We start from the raw sequence: 21364 nt of genomic DNA on the forward strand, positions 1-21364 counted from the left end.
CCAAGACAGGTGTAGAGCTCAGCATATCCTTTAACTGTTGAAAAGCCATCTCTTCGCCATCAGACCATTTGAAGTTCCTCGCTTGAATGTCTGTTTTACTCCTAGACTTTCCTACCAACGCATGCAATGGTGCCGCTATCTGGGAGAACCCATGAATAAATCGCCTGTAGTAAGAGGCAAGTCCTAGGAATGAACTAACCTCTTTACCAGATGTTGGTGTTGGCCACTCTCGTATCCTCTTGACTTTATCTTCGGACACCCTCACACCACTATCGCTTACCACATGTCCCAAATACTCTACCTCTTGTCGCAGGAGATCACATTTTTTCCCCTTGAGTTTCAATCCATGTTCTGACAGCCTTGTTAACACCTTCTCTAATCTAGCCATATGTTCTTCTAACGTAGCGGAAAATATCAATATATCGTCAAGATATAACACGAGGTCATTTAGATTCATGTCAGCAAATATAAAAACCATTAGTCTTTGAAACGTATTGGCAGAGTTACTTAGACCTTGTGGCATTCTCAGAAATTCGTATAATCCCCAAAGGTACACGGAAAGCCGTCTTATCAACAGACACATCGTCCATTGTAACTTGATAAAAACCATGAGCCAGATCAAGCGTTGAAAAGTACTTTGCTCCTCCCAGTATATCTAGAACTTCGTCAATTCTTGGAAGCGGAAATAAATCTTTTACCGTAACTGCATTGATCTTTCTGTAATCTATACACAGACGAAGCGTCCCATCCTTCTTTGCAACAAGCACTATCGGGCTAGCATATGAACTCTTGGATGGACGAATAATCTCTTGTTTAACCATCTCATTTAACATCGCTTTGACCTCTGGGATTTTCTGCGGATGAATGCGTCTGAAAGGTTGTTGTACCGATTTATCTGTAGTTAGTTTGATAGAGTGTGGGATTAGATCGCATCTACCTACGTCATAGACTCCTGTAGAAAAGACTGTGGGATATTTGTTGATGCAATTGGTGACTTTAATTTTGATTTCTTCTCCTAAATGGTCCAAATTAAGACCTGGAGCTACCCCTTCACTCACCATAATATTAGCTTGAGCGGATGGTACAGCCGATACTCTATGATCTTGAGACACCATCACCTCTCCCACATGCACCTGCAGTCCATCTGCTACTTCCACTAGATCTACCCTTTTCTCGCTGTTTACTGAAGACACCATACCGATTATACGTTCTTTCTGCAAACTAATTTGTCTATCTTCAGGGTTTTCTATCATTACTCGAACAACACCATCTTTAACCGCATCGCATCCTTCTACCACTTTAACCAAATTATCAGAATCCATAGGGCTTACCAACACAGTACCAGTCACATTCTGCACTTGACAAGTTACTCTGCGAATGCTATGAGCAGGAAGCGTCACCTTAGCCGCTACTTGTAACCGTCCTACTTGAACTTCTTGTTGCACTGGTTCAGGGTGTTCAGATTCAGAAGAACTTAGCAAACTTCGAACAAAATTCCAGGCAAAGCTATCTTGGTGAGGAACACTCAGCTTAGTCAACTTCCGCAAGATGTTACAGCCCAACAATACTGGATATTGCTCTCCTCGCATACCTGCACAGCGTTTGGTGATCAAGAAACTCCCCATCAACTCTGCTGTCCCGTACTTCATCGGCAACTCAACATACCCTTGAATCTCAACAGGCTCTCCATTTGCACCATATATATTTAGGTAAGTAACTTCCAGCTTTAGCCTTAATCATTCTATCGTACACATCGACAGGGATCAGCGAAGTCTCCGCTCCAGTATCGATTACGCAGCCTAGTTCAACACCAGCTAAAGATATTTTTGCTGTCGGGCTGTTAGCTACTAATCCCGAAACCTGTTGCGAGTCGTCTCCATGGACACTGCTGACCGGAACTCCAGGAATTCCTTCTGCTGGATTTCCACTTGCTGCTGCTAGAACAGGGCAATCTTTCTGGAAATGGCCTTCTTGCTTGCAATGTAGGCACTTGTACGAACCTGTACAATTCTCTTTTCTATGGCCGGTTTCTAAGCACTTATAACATGTAAGGGGCTTCCTATTGGTCTTCTCGTATCCGCCTCGATCATTTGCTGCTTGTCTATCTAACTGAGCTCGCATAGCCTGCAACTCGACTTTCAGAGCCTCTATTTCTCCACGGCTTGGATCTCCTACCACCTCATGTACCTGCACTCTGCGTTTTGCCGTCTCTTGGTGTTGAAAGAATTATAATGCTTCTTCTCTCATTTTCTGGAAGCCTTTCCCTTTGTGAGCCATCTCAATGCGTCGCAATTCTCTTTGCATCCATGGTTCCCTCGCTCCACTTGAAAACCGTTCTTTAAGTGAATTGTCTTTCAAGCTCTCCAAAGCAGTCCTCTCGTCGTCATTCGAAGCTGCCTTCACCATCCTTTGGTATAGTCTCATTAACACTCTGCTGTAGTCACCTAGAGACTCTCCATCTAGCTGACACCTACTATGATACGTTCTACCAAGTGACTGAACTGTACTCACCGGAGCAAAAAGCACCTCTAACTTGCTAACAGCAAGATCATAATTCTTCCTAATAGCGTCCTCGTGACACATAATCTCTTCCTTGGCTGCTCCACCAAGATGAGCTAGGAGAGAATTAGCTTTAGCCTCGCCAGTCAGGTTATAATACCCTGCATAACTGTTGAAGTCGTCCAACCACTCTTTCAAAGATGGATCTCCAGCAGCTACCGGAAGACCCTTGAATTTGTTTAACTTCACTGGAGGCGGTCCACGTTGAGTTGTCAGACCTTGTAAGGCAGCCGTCAGCGCCAGTATCATTTCGTTTGCTTCTGCCATTGCTATACTATGTTGGGAGAAGAAACTATGCACAAGCAATTAAAAAATACAGTGATAAAAAAATCTCAATACAAAAAGCATGTAAATCAAATCAAGCATCAATAAAAAACCATCAATAAAATCTTGATGTCATCTAGCATCCAGGGGTCTGGTATTCTGTTGAAGCTGAATCAGTCTCTGTACCACACCAACTTGCAGCACCAGATTGTCACTCGTCGCGCTTCCTCTTAGAATTCAGTTCTGTCTATAGATCCAGTGTCATCCCACCGCTGCCACCAAAATGTCGTGGGCCATACACAAAGAACAAAAGAATGAACCTCGCACTCTGTTCTGTATTTACGTTGTAAGACGTTTATTGTAACTGGACTGTAAATCATCGAACGTGAATTATTAAACAGACTAAAACACACACCCCTGCAATGCCCTCCTGTAACACTAACACAGCTTAGTATAGTTACAATTTAAAGTTGCTCTCAAATCAGCTCAATCTACTGCAGTCTGCAATTGTCAGTAACACCAACCATAATTAAAGTGGTTTTCTTCGCAAAAAATAACAAACTAACAATCTTTAAACTCTTCTTAACACAGCTTATCCTCCTCGAGCTTTTATATGTCAACTGCCCACGAGGTAATTGCTCGCCCTACAACCTTATAACATCGACGCTATCTAATTATTAATGCGCATACGTACAAAATCACAAAAGCAAACATTCTATAATAATAAAGTAGTTCCAATCAAAATAATTATTTAAGTGTAAAATATGAATAAATTGAATAGAATCATTCTCAATAAAAGTAACAAAATAATAGTAATAAAATTTCAGTCTCCGACATATATATTTCATTATTGGATGATTCTTATATCACATCACATTTGTAAACAGATATCACACAATCTAAACACCAGCACACATTTCTGTAATAGCATTATTTGAATAATGCTGTTTGCTTGGAGGTATTCCATATTTGAACGATGACTGGAGCCAATATTGTTTTTGTGCTATGAAACCTCTAACCAATTTTGTTTGCAGTATTACAGACACTAAAATGTTTAAAAACATCATTTAATTCAGCAAGATACCTTATGCGAGTTTCGCAGTGTATTGCTGGATGCACGTTCCTGCAGCATTCTTATGAGTTAGTTTTCAACAATGTTTACGGTGTATTCCTGTTAATTGTTGCTGCTGCCATAATTGGCCATCTGCTCACTGTCCAATTCAGGTGACTGCCCAATCAATGCAGTTTGATCTAGACTGATGTCACTACCGACAATATTAGCTTCAGGTTTGTGGTTCTTCTTTCGCGTAAGCTGTAAGTATAGTAGTATTGTTGAAAAATATGTATAATTTATCAATGAAACGTTGGTTTATTATTTCAATCTTGAAAAACTATTAGTATGTTAAGAGAATGGACAATTTAATGTGGTTCAAAGGGATGCACTGTTTTCCACATCTTTGATATATCCCTCTAACAAACAAATCTCTAAAAGAAAGTACAGTATGTGCAGATTTGGAAATGGGAAATCTTCCTAATAATCCCTTACAAAAATTTGTTCTATGCTCTATGGTATTCTATAGAAACGTCCATTTATATAGAATGTCTCAATTTTATAGGATTTCTATAGAATTTATTTAGTTAGTTGTCTTTACATTGTTTCTTCAGAATCTATAATTTTATAGAATTTATATTTGATCTTTTCTATAAAATATATAGAATTTGTATAGTTATCTATGGAATGTTTCTTATAGAATATTCAATTTTATATAATGTGTGTAGAATTTATATAGTTATTGTATGTTTTAACTTTTTGTAATGACTTTTCTTTTATGTTCATGTATACTTTATCTGTACTTAATTAGTCTGCTGCCACCAATGGTTAAGCTTTTATTGAGTCAATTTGCATGTTCAGCCAGGTGGGCTGTCCCATTTGTTATTGTCTTTTGTTACGTTTAGAGAAGGAAGAAAGTTTGCACAACCTTGGTAAGCATGTTATATTATGATTGTACTACTAGGCCTAGAGTAATTATGCATGTATATTCTAGCTAGACTACTGTAAAATATATTAATTTATGAATTTGTCAAAAGCAAAGTGGTACTCTGAAAAATATACTTTTTTCTAATTTTGTTGTTTAATATGCCATTTTGATGTTCCAAAATAGTTATTCACTTTGATCTAAATCTGAATTTAATGATTTATTTTGTAACTTTGTTAACATATTCAAAGTCTAAATTTATTAATCTTCATTTTTCATGTTTTGGGAAACAATACATGAAATGATTGAATAATTGGTAGGTCATTTCAGAGATGTGATCCGTATTTTGTAGAAAGATTATTTCAGATGATAGCGACGCTTGGAACATAGAGTCTGCTAACATCAATGCTGCACCACCTACCTCTATATATAAAATATTAGATAGAGGTGTAATATTATTTATATATTGGTAAGCCTGTACAATCTTAAATTTACGCTTTCCGATTGAAATAAAAAGAATCCTATTTTAAAAATAATATAATAATACAGTAGGTCTATTAAAAAGATATACCAACCAAATCTGTTGTTCCAAGAAGAACGGACAAAATTGTAGCGAAAACACTATACATCATAAAAGCATTTTTTATTCCAAACTTCTGGACGAGTGTCCCTCCGACACTGGAACCCATACTGCGTCCTAACGACACGTAACTGGAACTAAACATAAATGTGATTGAGGCCAGGCTTCTCTGATGAGTCGTATTCGCAATATATACCAAACCAAATATGTATGTACAGAAAAAGGCAAAACCTAGCAATTTGAAAAGAAATAAAGAATTGTTAAATGTTAATTTAACAGGTGGTTGGCAGCCTACGCAATAGTCACTTTATGTCCGTAGGTTTAACAATTAATCTCAACATCTCTATAATATTATCTCTACTATATAAGTCCATAACACAAATTATAGGACCTACATTACAACCATCCTAAATTGTGTATTTTCCCGAGGGTTCACCGGTAATATTTTGATACGCTTTCATTTTTATTACTCTTTCAAATGATGTATGTACATGTCCCTGTAGTATATTCATGCCAAATCCCAGCTCAATACTACAACGAATAAGGGAGGAGTAGTACTTTATAAGTCCCACTTTTTACTCAATAGTGTCCGGATGGAAGAAGAAGAGGAAAAGATGAAAGAGTCCTAGACTCGGTTAATAAAACGAGATATACTCTATATCATATTACGTATACACTATATTTCACCATAAAGTTTAAGAAAAATAGGTTTCGCCAGGGCTCGAACCGGGGACTTTCTGCGTGTTAAGCAGACTTGATAACCACCACGCCAAGAAGCCGCATATAACAACATAACTCTGTGGTGTGTGGCACACATTGTGGATTCTTAATTAAACAAATTAATTAACAAAAAAGCACGAATGTGCGATACTCGGGGTACAGCAAATTAAGCTGTAATGACGTCATAAGACGGGATGTGACGTCACATACACATCAATAACCTCGCTACCAAATACGGCTATACGGTACCATCTTCGAGACGTCATATGGCTGCATCTGGTTTGAAATTAAAAAATCCGGCTCTATAGCTTTGAGGACATGTCCATGTAGTATATTCATGCCAAATCCCAGCTCAATACTACAACGAATAAGGGAGGAGTAGTACTTTATAAATCGCACTTTTTACTCAATAGTGTCCAGATGGAGGAGGAGGAGAAAATGAGTAAGTCATAGACTCGGGTACCCCGAGTAAAAAACAATAGGTTATACGAAGAAGGCCTGCCTTTCGTATCACCTAACTGTAGGCCTACCTTCAATCGCTTGTAAAACTAATGTCCAGATTGGGGTTTGCATTACAGCATATCCAAAGAAGTCTAAAGCATACATAAATGCACCAAATGCTATTATCTGCACACAACTAAACAGTTGTAAAAGCTTTGAGCCAAATATTCCTACGATAAACTCCATGGCTCCATGAATAAAGATGGCTACACCTAAAAGTTTCTTGCCTCCGCCTGTAATACAATAAAAGCAATTATAAATCATAGTTTGTATGCAACACGTTGCTACATGGTATCATAAGGTTCAGATAATAATTAATTTAATTGATTTAAATAATAATTAAACTAATGGTTAATAATAACAATTGAGTTTACCAAGATCGTCTACTCTCCAAAAAACAAAAGCTATTTTAAACCCATAAACTGTACCAACTAGAATTCCATCGCCTAGTATGACCATCAAGTTACGCCAGTTTCTTACAAAGTCTTTGATGCCTTTCAAAGTTTCAGTGTCTAGTTGTACCGACTGGCTTGCGTTTGTATTATGCTATGAAAAAAAGTCGGTATTTAGAAATAGTTTCAAACCTGGGTGAAAGCACTAATAAACCTACAGAACTAATAATAAACGAAACATTTGCTTACAATTGTAATTGGGCCTGCCCTTATAAGTGGAAGACATGATAATTGTCCCATCGCCTAGCTTATTGCTATTTACTATTTACTATGGATATTTTAAAACATTTATTCGAATTATATTTTTTTGTTTTGTTTAAAGGTTAATACGTATTTAACAAATTAACACGGGATGTTGCGAAAATACAGGGATCGTAATAATGAATTAGTGTATCATTGATGCAAAACAACTTTTAATATTATTCATAAGGCCTAAATTCTTTAATTCCTTAATAGAGTAATATAATTTTAACATCAACATAATTATAAAACTAAATCTGGGAACGTACCTCTATTGGTTTTATTGTAACAACTAGTGGAAGTGTTATCGATATTATGATTATCAAGAAAATAAACATATATGAAAAATCCACGACACTAACTGCAATTCCACAATACTGGATGTTTGATTTTGTCAATGACATAATGAAGGATGCTATAAAGTTTCTATAAAAGTGATACAGATTCAGTAAGTATATTTTTTTGAATATTGCCTATTAAAACTTAGAACGACCGTATGGAAACAGTGGAAATGATCATTATTCGCCCTACATATTTAAAATATGATACAAATGTAATATATATATATATATATATATATTACCTAAACAGCATATTCATTTTTTCAGTAATTTGGCTTTGGATTTATATATATATATATTACGCTCCTCTACTTTCTGCTATATACTATATAGTATGTTGTTTTGTAGAGCACTCTTCAGTTCGAAACGGTGCATTTTTGTTGTGAATACTATTAGCATTTTATATATTATAAGCCTATAAGTGACTTAGGGAGAAACATAGACAAAAGGTTAAGTTCAAGAACAAAAGAAGTCGCTCCTTAAGGGAAAAAATACTGTCCTTAAGGCGAAAAAAGAACAAAAGATTTTCTCCCTATGGGTAGATATATATATATATATATATAAACACAAGAGGCAAAGAACATTAATTCTAAACCGCCCGGTGATATACTGAAATTTAATTAATTAATTTGAAACGATAAAGATGAGGAAATCTGTGAGAATGAGAAAAAGTCGCCCCAACCGAGACTCGAACTCGGACCGCCTGCTTGATATGCAGATGTCCTAACCATTAGACCACTGGGGCTTTCATGGTATTGTTCGAACTCGATTGGATAACGACTCTTTAACATTCTCGGCGTGGTACGGCGGAACAGCACTAGTCCTCAGTTATATATTAATATAATTAATTTGAAACGATAAAGATGAGGAAATCTGTGAGAATGAGAAAAAGTCGCCCCAACCGAGACTCGAACTCGGACCGCCTGCTTGATATATATATTTCACCGGGCAGTTTAGAATATATATATATATATATATCAATCAATCCAAAGGCAAATTACTGAAAAAATGACAATGCTGTGGGTATCAGTGGCTGGATCTCAATGGAGATACAACAGAAAAGCACAAAGCTAAATCAAAACGATAAAGTAAAACAGCCAGAAAGTTAGCAGAGCTTTCGGGCAACACTATCCCTTCATCATCAGTGCAAGTGAAGGAATTTGGATAACGTCATAGCATAAGAACTGGCAAGTGCTGCCTGGGTGGACAGGAATATATATATATATATGTGTTTATATATATAAACAAATCAGGCAAAGAACAATAATTCTAAACCGCCCGGTGATATACTGAAATTTAATTAATTAATTTGAAACGATAAAGATGAGGAAATCTGTGAGAATGAGAAAAAGTCGCCCCAACCGAGACTCGAACTCGGACCGCCTGCTTGATATATATATTTCACCGGGCGGTTTAGAATTAATGTTCTTTGCCTGATGTGTTTATATATATATAAACACAACAGGCAAAGAACATTATAAACACATCAGGCAAAGAACATTAATTCTAAACCGCCCGGTGATATACTGAAAATACATGAATTTGGTAGATAATTATATTTTAATAATAATTAAAATTGATTAAATAGTTACGTAACTTACATACACCCCCACCCAAGTGCACCAAATCCTCGTTGAAAAGGTAGTTGGTCAGTATCTTTCCGGAGAACGTTCATTGTAAACACGTCAAGAAGAGCATAAGTGGAAATAAAGCAGACTTCAAGCGGTAACAAGAAAACAAACAGTTTGTACATCGTATATCGTATCCTGTATTCTGTATACAGCCAAGAGCGATCAGTAGCAACGAAATCCTGTTCTGTACACTCAGAATGATGTTGACAATATAATGAAAAACTTTGATTAAATTGTGCTTGAACATTTTCACATGAAGTTTCAACGTTGTAAGAGAATGCAAAAGATAAACCTAATGAAGATAATATTATGATAGTGAAGGCGGTAATCAAACATGGCTTGCGTATTCTAAATCTGTCCACGATGAATCCAACACAAATTGAAAGGCAGAACCCTGTAAGTTGAGTAATACACAGTAAAACACCAACCTGGTATGGATTAAGGCCCAACTGCTTCATAAACAACTGCATATATGTTTTCAGAGTTGACACAATTCCAATGCTAGTGAAATACAGTATTTTGAAACGTAATAGTGATGCATTTAACCTGCTAAAAAGGTTTGATGGGGCCATTATACTGTTTACTTCAGTAATAAAGTAGGCATGTAATAGTTATTCAAATTAGCATACAGTAGTATGCATATACAATTTATTCTGAATATAGGTACACTACAATTTTTGCGACGCAATGATCCAAAACAGCTTATTGTGGAGAACAATGATAAACCTTGACCAAACAAATGATTCAATACTACTACAGTACTACTACTACAGTACTACTACTAGTAAAATTCTCCTTGTGTAGGCATATACGGTACTTGCACAGATACTATAGATAGTGACGGTTTATTTTTTGACAAGCCTGACAAGCATTCCAGTTCCCTATATTCATTTACCGACACATATTTATTGAAGAAGTTTAAGAGATTTAATCAAATTTAAATACTAACACATCGACTGTACCTGTTCGTTTAATAGAAGCAGTTCTTAATTTTGTAAACAAGAATACTGTCACAAGTGACATAAAGTTGTGTATATATTTTGCAAGTCATTCTTACTTTTCCTTTTGTTTTCACTATTTGAACCTTTCTTTTGTTTTAGGAAGCTATTGTGTGAAGCCAGTGGAGCAGAGTTTTTGTGTTGCAGAGAAGGATTGTGTGGTGTTTGCTGATTGGAGGAGAGGTATAAGAGTTAAGTTAGTGTGTGAGTTGCTGATTGGTGGAGAAGGATAAGGTGGTGATATGTGGATAATTGAGGGAATTTTGAGGTAGATGGAAATTGAGAGGAGACAGAGAAGGAGGGCTATGTTATGTTAAGCCAGAAAGGGATAGGTGAATATTGATATGAGAAACTAAGACGTACAGGAGAAGAAGTAATTGAATTATGGTGAAATAGAGCTGAAGCAGAAAGGAAATAAAGAGATATACATGAAGTTAATAAATTGTGAGTTGGAGATAATTATGGTGATATAGAGCTGAAGCAGAAAGGAAATAAAGTGATATACATGAAGTTAATAAATTGTGAGTTGGAAGTAATACTATAAGGCTGTACTTAAATGTAGAACTGTTAATTGTTGAGATTACTGAAGATTAATTGAAATTGTGAATGTAAATTGACGGAAGAAATAACTGTTGGAAACAGCAGAAGTTGTTGCATGTAAAGAATTGTTTGGAAATATTGAAGAGTAACTGGATTGATACTGATATTATTTTACGTGGAAAAGAAGAAAGAAATAATTGGTCGGGGAGCGGATTGCAGGGCAGAACGACATCAAGAAACATTTTAACTTTATATTTGATTTATTTATATGTCAGAAAATAGGAAGAATTATAATTGATAATACAAGCAGAACGGGAGCAGAGGCGTGGGAGTTGTTTATTTGCAGAATCGTTTTAACTTTTATCTTTCTAATTTGTTTTGTGTCAGCGTAGGAGAGAAGGCAAGAAGGAACGATATTGTGGACATTTATTATTGTTTAATTATTCATCTTGTGATATTATTGTATTTGAAAGGGGGGTTTCGGGGATTTATTTAAAAATAAGAAGATTGTTGATATTTTGTTTGGAAGGATTGGGAAATTTGGGGAATTGCATAAAGTTTGTGGGGAATAGGAATACGGTATCATTGTTTGAGAATTGGTTGGGTTTTTTTTTTGTGGTTTTTTTTGGGGGTTTGAATTATAAAAGAAAGAATTGGTTGTCAAAGATTATTATTAAATTTTACTTTTTACATTTATATGTGTACAGTTGTGGCTATTTACCGTTGTTCATCGTTGGTTACCGGCAATTACATGTCCGAAAGAGCCGTAATTGCGGCTGTGTGACATTTATGGGGGCTCATCCGGGAAACTTTGTAACCTAGCGTGAACATTGGTAGATGAAACAATTGTACGTGATTCTTGGATTGTCTATTTGCCATATTATTGGCATACTGTATACTTATATTGGATACTTATATATATATATATATATTTTTTTTTTTCTTAAGAAATGGATCTCACTAAAATTGTTGACGCAGGAAAAGCGTTGGGGTTAGATGGAGTGGAATTAAGAGAGTTTGTGGAAAAGAGAGAGGAAGCTGCCAGAGAGAGAGAAGAGAGAGCACTAGAGAGAGAAGAGAGAAACAGGGAGAGAGAAGAAATGGAGCGAAACAGAGACAGGGAAGAGAGAGCACTAGAGAAGGAAGAGAGAGAGAGAAGAGAGGCACTAGAGAAGGAAGAGAGAGAGAGAAGAGAGGCACTAGAGAAGGAAGAGAGAGAGAGAAGAGAGGTACTAGAGAGGGACGAAGCAGAGAGAAAAAGAGCGAGTGAAGAAAAAGAGAGAGAAAACGAAAGGGCGAAAGAAGCTGAGAATCAGGCCTATCTTATAGAAATGCGAAGGTTAGAAATCCAATTAGAACAAGAAAAGAATCGGGCACGGCCGGGTGGTAGAGTATTACCCAATCCTGAGTCACGGGTTAAGGCCAGTAAACCTAAATTACCCCCTTTCCATGATCGAACAGATGACCTAGATGCCTATCTGAAAAGGTTTGAACGGTATGCGACTAGTCAGGAGTGGAAAGAAATTGAGTGGCCGGTTAACTTAAGTGCCCTACTAACTGGGAAGGCTCTCGAGGTTTATTCCAGGTTGTCGTCAGCTGAAGCTAACGATTACAAACTGTTGAAATTGGCTCTTCTAAAACGGTTTCAGTTAACCGCCGATGGATTTCGACATAAGTTACGAACAGCTAAGCCCGAATACGGAGAAAGCGGCCCGCAATTTGCTGCGAGGATAAGCAATTATCTTGATAGGTGGATTGACCTAGCAGAGGGGGAAAAAACCTTTCAGGGGTTAAAAGATTTATTGCTGCGAGAGCAGTTTACCGATGGGTGTGGGAAGGACCTAGCTCTGTTCCTAAGGGAACGTCAACCGAAAACGATACAAGCGATGGCTGAAATTGCGGAGCAATATTTGGAAGCTCGTGGGGGATTATTTGGTAAACCAATAGAGTTTAAACAAAAAGAGCCAAATTCTCCTCAACTTTCCTCTAATAATGTTCCCAGTACATCCTCATCACAAAGCCCTTCTAGTTTCCGTAGTCCAACTTGTTTTATATGTCATCGTGTAGGTCACCTAGCTAGAAATTGCAGAGCCTCAACTATGCATAAGCCAAACTCTCCTCCAAAATGTTACCGATGCTTAAAAACAGGACATATTGCCAGAAATTGTAGACAGGACGCCAACAGTTGCGCTGGGTTGTCTACTTCACCACAAACAGAGTCTGATTGCCAGAAATGTGCAAAACAACACGAATGTAAAGCCAAAGAAGAAATTCCCGATGTGGGTGCCAGTATGGTTACGAAAATGTCAGAGTCTTTAAATCAATGTTGTATCAATAATGATGGTGATAAGGTCACTCTTCAATGTGGGCACTGTCTTCCAATTATGACAGCGGCTCTAAATAATTCAATTAGTAAAATGCCCGTTTATACAGGTTGTGTTGGGTCACGCTGCGTCTCTGTTCTTCGTGACAGTGGCTGTAGTGGGGTGGTTGTGAAGAAAGATCTTGTATCAGCCGAACAACTTACTGGTAAGGAGAAAACCTGTGTGCTGATTGATGGCACGGTCCGCAACTTACCGGTTGCATTAATACATGTTAATACTCCATTTTTTTCAGGAAAGACGTATGCACTATGTATGAATAACCCTATTTATGACTTGATATTAGGTAATATTGCAGGAGTACGAGCACCAGGAAATCCAGATCCCACATGGACAGAGCGAAATCTTCAAGGATGTTCTGTTGTTACCCGGTCTCAAGCTAACACTATGGATAAACCATTCAGAACACTTAAAACTACAGAAATACACAAGCAAATCATCACAGCGGGAATTATGAAAACCGCCCAGCAACAAGATATCAGCCTTGCAAAATTCAAGGATCTTGCAGAGAAACAAACTACAACTGTGAGTAACAAACAAGCCGAGGCTAGGTTTATTTATCATAAAGACCTATTATATAGGCAATTTTCCTCTCCTAATATTGAACACGGGGATAAGTTTACCCAACTAGTAGTGCCAGCTGACTATCGACGCCAGGTAATGCGCCAAGCCCATGAAACCTTATTAGGAGGACACCAAGGGGTAAAAAAGACGACAGATAAAGTGTTGACAACATTTTGGTGGCCTGGGGTAACTGCAGATATTACTCGATATTGTCGATCCTGTGACATTTGTCAGAGAACTGTACAAAAAGGTAGAGTTACGAAAGTGCCTCTAGGAAGCATGCCTTTGATCGAGGTGCCGTTTGAACGGATTGCCGTTGATATAGTTGGTCCCATTTTCCCCATGTCTAAAGGTCGTAATCGTTATATACTCACAATAATAGATTTTGCTACTCGTTATCCAGAGGCAGTGCCTCTACCAAATATTGAAGCTGAACGGGTTGCTGAGGCCTTGGTTGGTGTTTTCTCTAGACTTGGTATCCCGAAAGAAATGCTTACCGATAGGGGATCACAATTTACATCTGAAGTCATGAGGCAAGTTAGTAAGTTGTTGTCTATACGTCAGGTAATGACATCTCCATATCACCCAGCTTGTAATGGTTTGGTCGAACGGTTCAATGGAACACTCAAACAAATGCTGAAACGTATGTGTGCAGAAAGGCCTACTGATTGGGATCGTTACATTGACCCACTACTTTTTGCGGTTAGGGAATCTTCACAGGAAAGTTTAGGGTTTTCTCCTTTTGAACTGTTATATGGCCGTACCGTACGAGGACCCATGTCCATCCTAAGGGAATTGTGGACCGAAGAAATCGAAACACCAGAAACAAAAACCACCTACCAGTACGTTATGGATTTACGGGAACGACTACATGAAACCTGTCAAATGGCTCAGAAGAATCTACAAAAATCTAAGGTCAGGTACAAACAATATTATGACAAAAAGAGTAAGTCCCGGGAATTTGAGGTTGGGGATAAGGTACTACTTTTATTACCCACAGACAAAAACAAACTATTGCTTCAATGGAAAGGTCCTTTTAAGGTTGTAAAGAAATTTGGGTATCTAGACTACCAAATTGACCTTAACGGGAAATTCAAAATATTTCACGCCAATCTCTTGAAAAAGTATTATGAGCGAACCGCAGACATTAGTGCTGCCTTAGGGGTATCCGAGCCTTCTGGTATCCTTGAATTAGCTAGCACCGCTGTTATTGAATGCGAACCTAATGAAACATTTACAAATAACCAAAATTATCATCTATCTAATGAGAATCTTTTACAGCTCCACCCTCTACTAGCAAAAGAAACAACAGCCGACATCCACATCAACGAAAGCCTGGATGATACACTAAAGCATGAGGTGCACCGACTTATCGGAAACTACAAAGATGTACTGACGGATTTACCGGGTAAGACTACACTTGGGCAGCATGAAATCAAGCTGGAAACTGATGATACAATCCGTTCCAAGCCCTATCCACTTCCACATGCGTTGCGAGGTACCATTAAGGATGAGGTAAATAATATCTGGGTGTAGTGGAGCCTTCAGGGGCACCGTTTGCCTCTCCAATAGTATTGGTAAAGAAACCGGATGGGTCAAATCGATTCTGCGTGGACTTTCGAAAACTTAATCAGGTTACAGTTTTTGACGCCGAACCGATTCCGGACCAAGAGGAACTGTTCACAAAGTTGGCCCATGATCATTATTTTACTAAGATAGATTTAAGTAAAGGGTATTGGCAAGTTCCCATGGATGAAGCGTCAAAACCTTTAACAGCCTTTCTAACACCAGATGGTTTGTTTCAATTTAATGTCATGCCGTTCGGCTTAGTCAATGCACCGGCTACTTTCAGTCGTATCATGAGAAAATTACTCAAAGGAATGGATAATACACTTAATTATATTGATGACATTCTAATTCACACAGCTTCTTGGGATCAACATATGAAATGTTTGTCTGAATTGTTTGGACGTCTCCGCAGGGCCAATCTAACTGCTCAACCAAGCAAATGTTTCATTGGTTATGAAACAATCGAGTTTCTTGGCCATGTGGTAGGGAAAGGACATGTTCAACCTCGAGTGGAGAAGATACAAAGCATCTTGTCAGCCAAACAACCAGAAACAAAGAAACAACTCCGGTCATTCCTTGGGATGACCAACTACTATAGAAAGTTCATTCCTAATTACTCTGTGATTGCTTGTCCATTAACCGACAAAACGAAGAATCGAGAACCTAACCGAATATGTTGGGAGAAGGCCCAGGAAAGTGCGTTTGTTAAACTTAAGGGAAAATTAAACAGTACTCCAATTTTATGCCTTCCTAATTTAAACAAAGATTTTATTTTGAGAACAGATGCGTCCGAATATGGAGTGGGAGCGGTTCTAATGCAGCAGTATGGTGACGTGAAGTTTCCCGTGGCGTACGCTAGTAAGAAACTGCTTCCTCGAGAAAAAGCATATTCAGTGATGGAAAAAGAATGCTTAGCCATTGTATGGAGTGTACGAAAATTTGAGTCTTATTTATATGGACGAAACTTCACGTTGGAAACTGATCACCAGCCGCTTGTGTTTATGCACAGAGCGAAATTGTCCAATGGGCGAATTATGAGATGGGCCCTGGCTCTACAACCGTACAAGTTCCGAATAGAGGCGATTAAAGGCAGTGAAAATGTAGGAGCTGATTATTTAAGTCGAGTGTAAATAGGACCCGTCACGGTATGGAGAAAATGTTGATACATTATTCTTTTAGAGGGGAGTAAATGTCACAAGTGACATAAAGTTGTGTATATATTTTGCAAGTCATTCTTACTTTTCCTTTTGTTTTCACTATTTGAACCTTTCTTTTGTTTTAGGAAGCTATTGTGTGAAGCCAGTGGAGCAGAGTTTTTGTGTTGCAGAGAAGGATTGTGTGGTGTTTGCTGATTGGAGGAGAGGTATAAGAGTTAAGTTAGTGTGTGAGTTGCTGATTGGTGGAGAAGGATAAGGTGGTGATATGTGGATAATTGAGGGAATTTTGAGGTAGATGGAAATTGAGAGGAGACAGAGAAGGAGGGCTATGTTATGTTAAGCCAGAAAGGGATAGGTGAATATTGATATGAGAAACTAAGACGTACAGGAGAAGAAGTAATTGAATTATGGTGAAATAGAGCAGCTGAAGCAGAAAGGAAATAAAGAGATATACATGAAGTTAATAAATTGTGAGTTGGAGATAATTATGGTGATATAGAGCTGAAGCAGAAAGGAAATAAAGTGATATACATGAAGTTAATAAATTGTGAGTTGGAAGTAATACTATAAGGCTGTACTTAAATGTAGAACTGTTAATTGTTGAGATTACTGAAGATTAATTGAAATTGTGAATGTAAATTGACGGAAGAAATAACTGTTGGAAACAGCAGAAGTTGTTGCATGTAAAGAATTGTTTGGAAATATTGAAGAGTAACTGGATTGATACTGATATTATTTTACGTGGAAAAGAAGAAAGAAATAATTGGTCGGGGAGCGGATTGCAGGGCAGAACGACATCAAGAAACATTTTAACTTTATATTTGATTTATTTATATGTCAGAAAATAGGAAGAATTATAATTGATAATACAAGCAGAACGGGAGCAGAGGCGTGGGAGTTGTTTATTTGCAGAATCGTTTTAACTTTTATCTTTCTAATTTGTTTTGTGTCAGCGTAGGAGAGAAGGCAAGAAGGAACGATATTGTGGACATTTATTATTGTTTAATTATTCATCTTGTGATATTATTGTATTTGAAAGGGGGGTTTCGGGGATTTATTTAAAAATAAGAAGATTGTTGATATTTTGTTTGGAAGGATTGGGAAATTTGGGGAATTGCATAAAGTTTGTGGGGAATAGGAATACGGTATCATTGTTTGAGAATTGGTTGGGGGTTTTTTTTTGTGGTTTTTTTTGGGGGTTTGAATTATAAAAGAAAGAATTGGTTGTCAAAGATTATTATTAAATTTTACTTTTTACATTTATATGTGTACAGTTGTGGCTATTTACCGTTGTTCATCGTTGGTTACCGGCAATTACATGTCCGAAAGAGCCGTAATTGCGGCTGTGTGACAAATACTTCTTCAAATTAGTTAGTTAGTCTCATGTTTTTAGTCGCGTGCAACGCGACTCTACAGCTCACTATGTCGGTGGGTTGGTCGGTCGGTTGGTCGGTAAACACTAACTTGTATATGGCCTTGTCTTGATCAGTTTCATCTAGCTAAGTCAATTTTTCACAGTATATTCCTTATGGCCAGGAATCGATGTGGTTATGTTTTCACGGTGCGCAATTAAAAATTACGCGGTCTACGCATGATTTAACGAAATTACGTTTGTAATCATATCTTCACAAGCATGAATCACAATTAAATAAAATTTGGTACTCATAAATTTCAGGGCATAAATCATCATATGGCAATATAATTACGTGCGTAGCGCATGTAACGCATACGTACGCGTGCTTAAAATTTTCAAAATGGTCAAAATTTATTTTCAATGAAATAAGAGTACGTTTCAGGCAATTTTTAGCGTTTAAAAAATTGCCATGAGTGCGCAGATTTTTGCACGCGCACTGCGCGTTAAATGTTAATAATATGCACTATTTTTGCCCGATTTCTGTTTTACAAACTTTCTTTAATAATTTTAATCATATTTGATTCACTTTTCAACTCGAAATTACGTTATACGAGCACGTCAAAAGTGACAGGCTACGCACGTGTAAATTTAAAAAATAACATTTTCAACATTTTTAAACATGTTCAGCAATTTTGGTCGGTTGGTCCGTTGGTCGGTCGGTAAACACTAACTTGAGCACGCGACTACAGCCATCTATATGGCCTTGTTTAAAGAATAATCCACTGGTGGCTCAAAGGCGAACATTGCTCGCTCCGATAACAATGTACTCGATCTTTTTTGGCCCCACATTCGATACTTTTGAAATAAATGCAGTCGATCTGGAAGGAATTGGGAGTAAATTTTTCGATTGTAATATAGGTTTTCCTTACATGTTGTCGACCTTTACTAAAAGATCAAATATGTGATATGAATGAGCAATATTTCAAAGTAGCCGCTTCTCATCCTTTTTTAAAAACAAATGATGCCAGTTGCTAACCATTATAATCCGTTGATAGATGTGAAAGAAAGTTTCTTAAGCCAACTTATGTACATTGATTATGAAATCAAGTGGATTCAATCCCATTTTTTTGATATCTTAGTTCAAAGGTATAAAAAAGTAATTAATTTGAAAGAGCTAGAAAGTAACTTTGACTTTTATGCTGTCATATTTAACAATTTATTTGGAAAATCATTATAAAAAATACATACAAAGTGATAACATTTAATACCAACATAAACCACATACATTATGGTAACAAAATTAAAAATCGTATAAATGTCAAAGGTTATAAATGGTATTTTCGGTCATTTTATGTGAAAATGTTTTATTACAACGAATAGGCCTATAATGTATTTATTCTAAACAAAATGAAAAAATTACCAGTACGGTAGTTATCGAGATATTACAAATCCTAGGTCAAAGGTAGAACTGAAAGAACATAATTTCCGGTTATTTTTGGACGAAACGTTTCATTGGAGCAAATAGAAATATGTAAGATCAGACCAGAATCAAGTCTACTGTGTATAGTTGCCAAGATTTGAACACTTTTCGTTTAATGGTGGCCATTTTTAAATCAATACTGGACGTGGAACACTTGGCACCCCCGATATTTTGAATCTATTACAAGTTTTATGCTTTGGTAATAAAATGCACACCTCATTCTACTACTATACAGACTTCGCCAAGCAAAACAAAAAAATCCACCACTTCAATTGTTCAGATCTCCTTGCTTGGACTGAATACTTCATTTTTGCATGTAAAAACGTATTTTTCCCGATTTTCTAATATTTTAATATTTTAATAATTTCTAGTTTAGGCCTATTAAATAAGTAATTAAAAAAAAAATTGTTTAAACAAGGAACTATGTATAAGAACTAAACACCTATATCATTGATTGATACTGCTCATACCAATTGCAAACATAGTTTTTTATAGAGAAATCATTATCCCTCTAACAAACAAATCTCTAAATGAAAGTACAGTATGTGTCATACAGATTTGGAAATGGAAAATCTTCCTAATAATCCCTTTAAAAAAATGTGTTCTATACTCTATGGTATCTATAGAAACATGTCCATTTATATAGAATGTTTCAATTTTATAGGATTTCTATAGAATTTATTTAGTTACCTCCGCCAAGGAGGTTATATTTTCACCCCTGTATGTTTGTGTGTGTGTGTGTGTGTGTGTCTGTCTGTGAACAGCCTGGATGCCACAGTTTTTATCCGATTCTCACCAAATTGGTCGAATTTGAGGGGAAAGGTCATAGGTCAAGGTCACAACTACCAAAAAACTATTTTACTGCCTAGAGACCACAGTTTTTATCCGATTCTCACCAAACTTAGCCACAATGATCAATGACTCATCATATAATTGTGGTTACATTTTGAAGAGTCAGGGTTAAAGATCAAGGTCCATAAAAAAGAAAAAAAAAAAAGAATTAAAAAAAACCTCAGCAGGACTTGAACCAGGGATCTCAACTGTGGGAGGCTGGATACATAACCATTACACCAAACTCTCATCCACTACTTTGTAGTGTGCAGTTAGCCTATTTACACTTAGAACTAATAAAAAAATGTAAAAAAAAAAACATTTTCGGGGGGAATTTTATGTAGGGGACTTTTACAGTAGGCGGAGGTTTGTACTCTCGGAGTACCCTCTAGTTATCTATACTTTCGAGAGGTCGTTGTAATGGGGGAGATGGTCGATTATGAGAAGCGGTCGTTTAATAGAGAGAAAGAGGTCGTGGTCCCTTAAAAGAGGTGGTCATTTACGAGAGGTGTGGTCGTTAATAGAGGTGGTCGCTTACGAGAGGTGGTCGATTATGAAGCGGTCCCTTAAACAGAGATGGTTGCTTACGATGTGTGGTCGTTTTAGAAAGTTTGTTGCTTACGCGAGGTGGAAAGACTGATAGTTAAGTAAAGATCGATGCATTTGCACATGATTTAGACATTTTTGTGAAATATATAACATTTTCTACATTAGCATATGTAACTACATAAGCTGGGAGGCAATTTTGTTGTTGTTCTTTCGACATTAGCTGGGTTTTCTACATTAGCGGTATAAACAGTGCACAACAACATACTTAACTCTGGACTAAATGGTTTAATTAGGGTTGCCAATGTAGTAACATATGCAGTTGACCTTGTTTTAGGCCCTACTTGCTCACTTACTTGCTGGTCTCCAGCAACTGGTACGTGTTTGTGAATTTGTAACAATTTAAAAAATATTTAACATTTTTAACATTTACATTTAACATTTCATAACATTTATTTATTTACAAACTCTGACAAAAAATGTAAGGAAAAAATACAATACAAATAGAAATAATAAAATAGTTTTTAGTCTTTTTCTGTTTGTACGTTTGTTGATTGATGAAATTTTTCCGAAATTGAATTAAACAAGGCCAACAGCCATTAAGTCGCGTGCTACAATGCATAGTGATACCGGACCGACAGACAGACCGACAGACAGACCGACCGACCGACCGACCGACA

At 37.0% G+C, this 21364-nt stretch overlaps 3 protein-coding genes and 1 non-coding gene across 4 annotated transcripts; 1 reads left to right on the top strand and 3 right to left on the bottom strand.

Annotated features, from left to right (window-relative positions):
- Positions 1-503: 503 nt before the first annotated feature.
- LOC144838317 (uncharacterized) lies at positions 504-1649 on the bottom strand. The gene has a single exon (XM_078693653.1). It carries the CDS (start codon positions 1647-1649, stop codon positions 504-506), a length of 1146 nt encoding a protein of 381 aa, XP_078549779.1.
- A 2020-nt stretch (positions 1650-3669) lies between these two features.
- LOC144838036 (major facilitator superfamily domain-containing protein 6-like) lies at positions 3670-9924 on the bottom strand. Its single transcript, XM_078693389.1, has 6 exons — positions 9235-9924; positions 7562-7718; positions 6975-7146; positions 6630-6833; positions 5375-5610; positions 3670-4135 (listed from the first exon to the last, which is right to left on the bottom strand). Exons 1-6 carry the CDS (start codon positions 9834-9836, stop codon positions 3998-4000), a joined length of 1509 nt encoding a protein of 502 aa, XP_078549515.1. The 5' UTR covers positions 9837-9924; the 3' UTR covers positions 3670-3997.
- Positions 8307-8378, bottom strand: Trnad-auc (transfer RNA aspartic acid (anticodon AUC)). The gene has a single exon. It is a non-coding gene; the product is annotated as a tRNA-Asp (tRNA).
- A 1828-nt stretch (positions 9925-11752) lies between the features above and the next one.
- LOC144838318 (uncharacterized) lies at positions 11753-16446 on the top strand. Its single transcript, XM_078693654.1, has 2 exons — positions 11753-15262; positions 15463-16446. Exons 1-2 carry the CDS (start codon positions 11753-11755, stop codon positions 16444-16446), a joined length of 4494 nt encoding a protein of 1497 aa, XP_078549780.1.
- Positions 16447-21364: the final 4918 nt, after the last annotated feature.

The sequence above is a fragment of the Antedon bifida genome, chromosome 3 (assembly GCF_963402885.1).
Source record: "Antedon bifida chromosome 3, ecAntBifi1.1, whole genome shotgun sequence".
NCBI lineage: Eukaryota > Metazoa > Echinodermata > Crinoidea > Comatulida > Antedonidae > Antedon > Antedon bifida.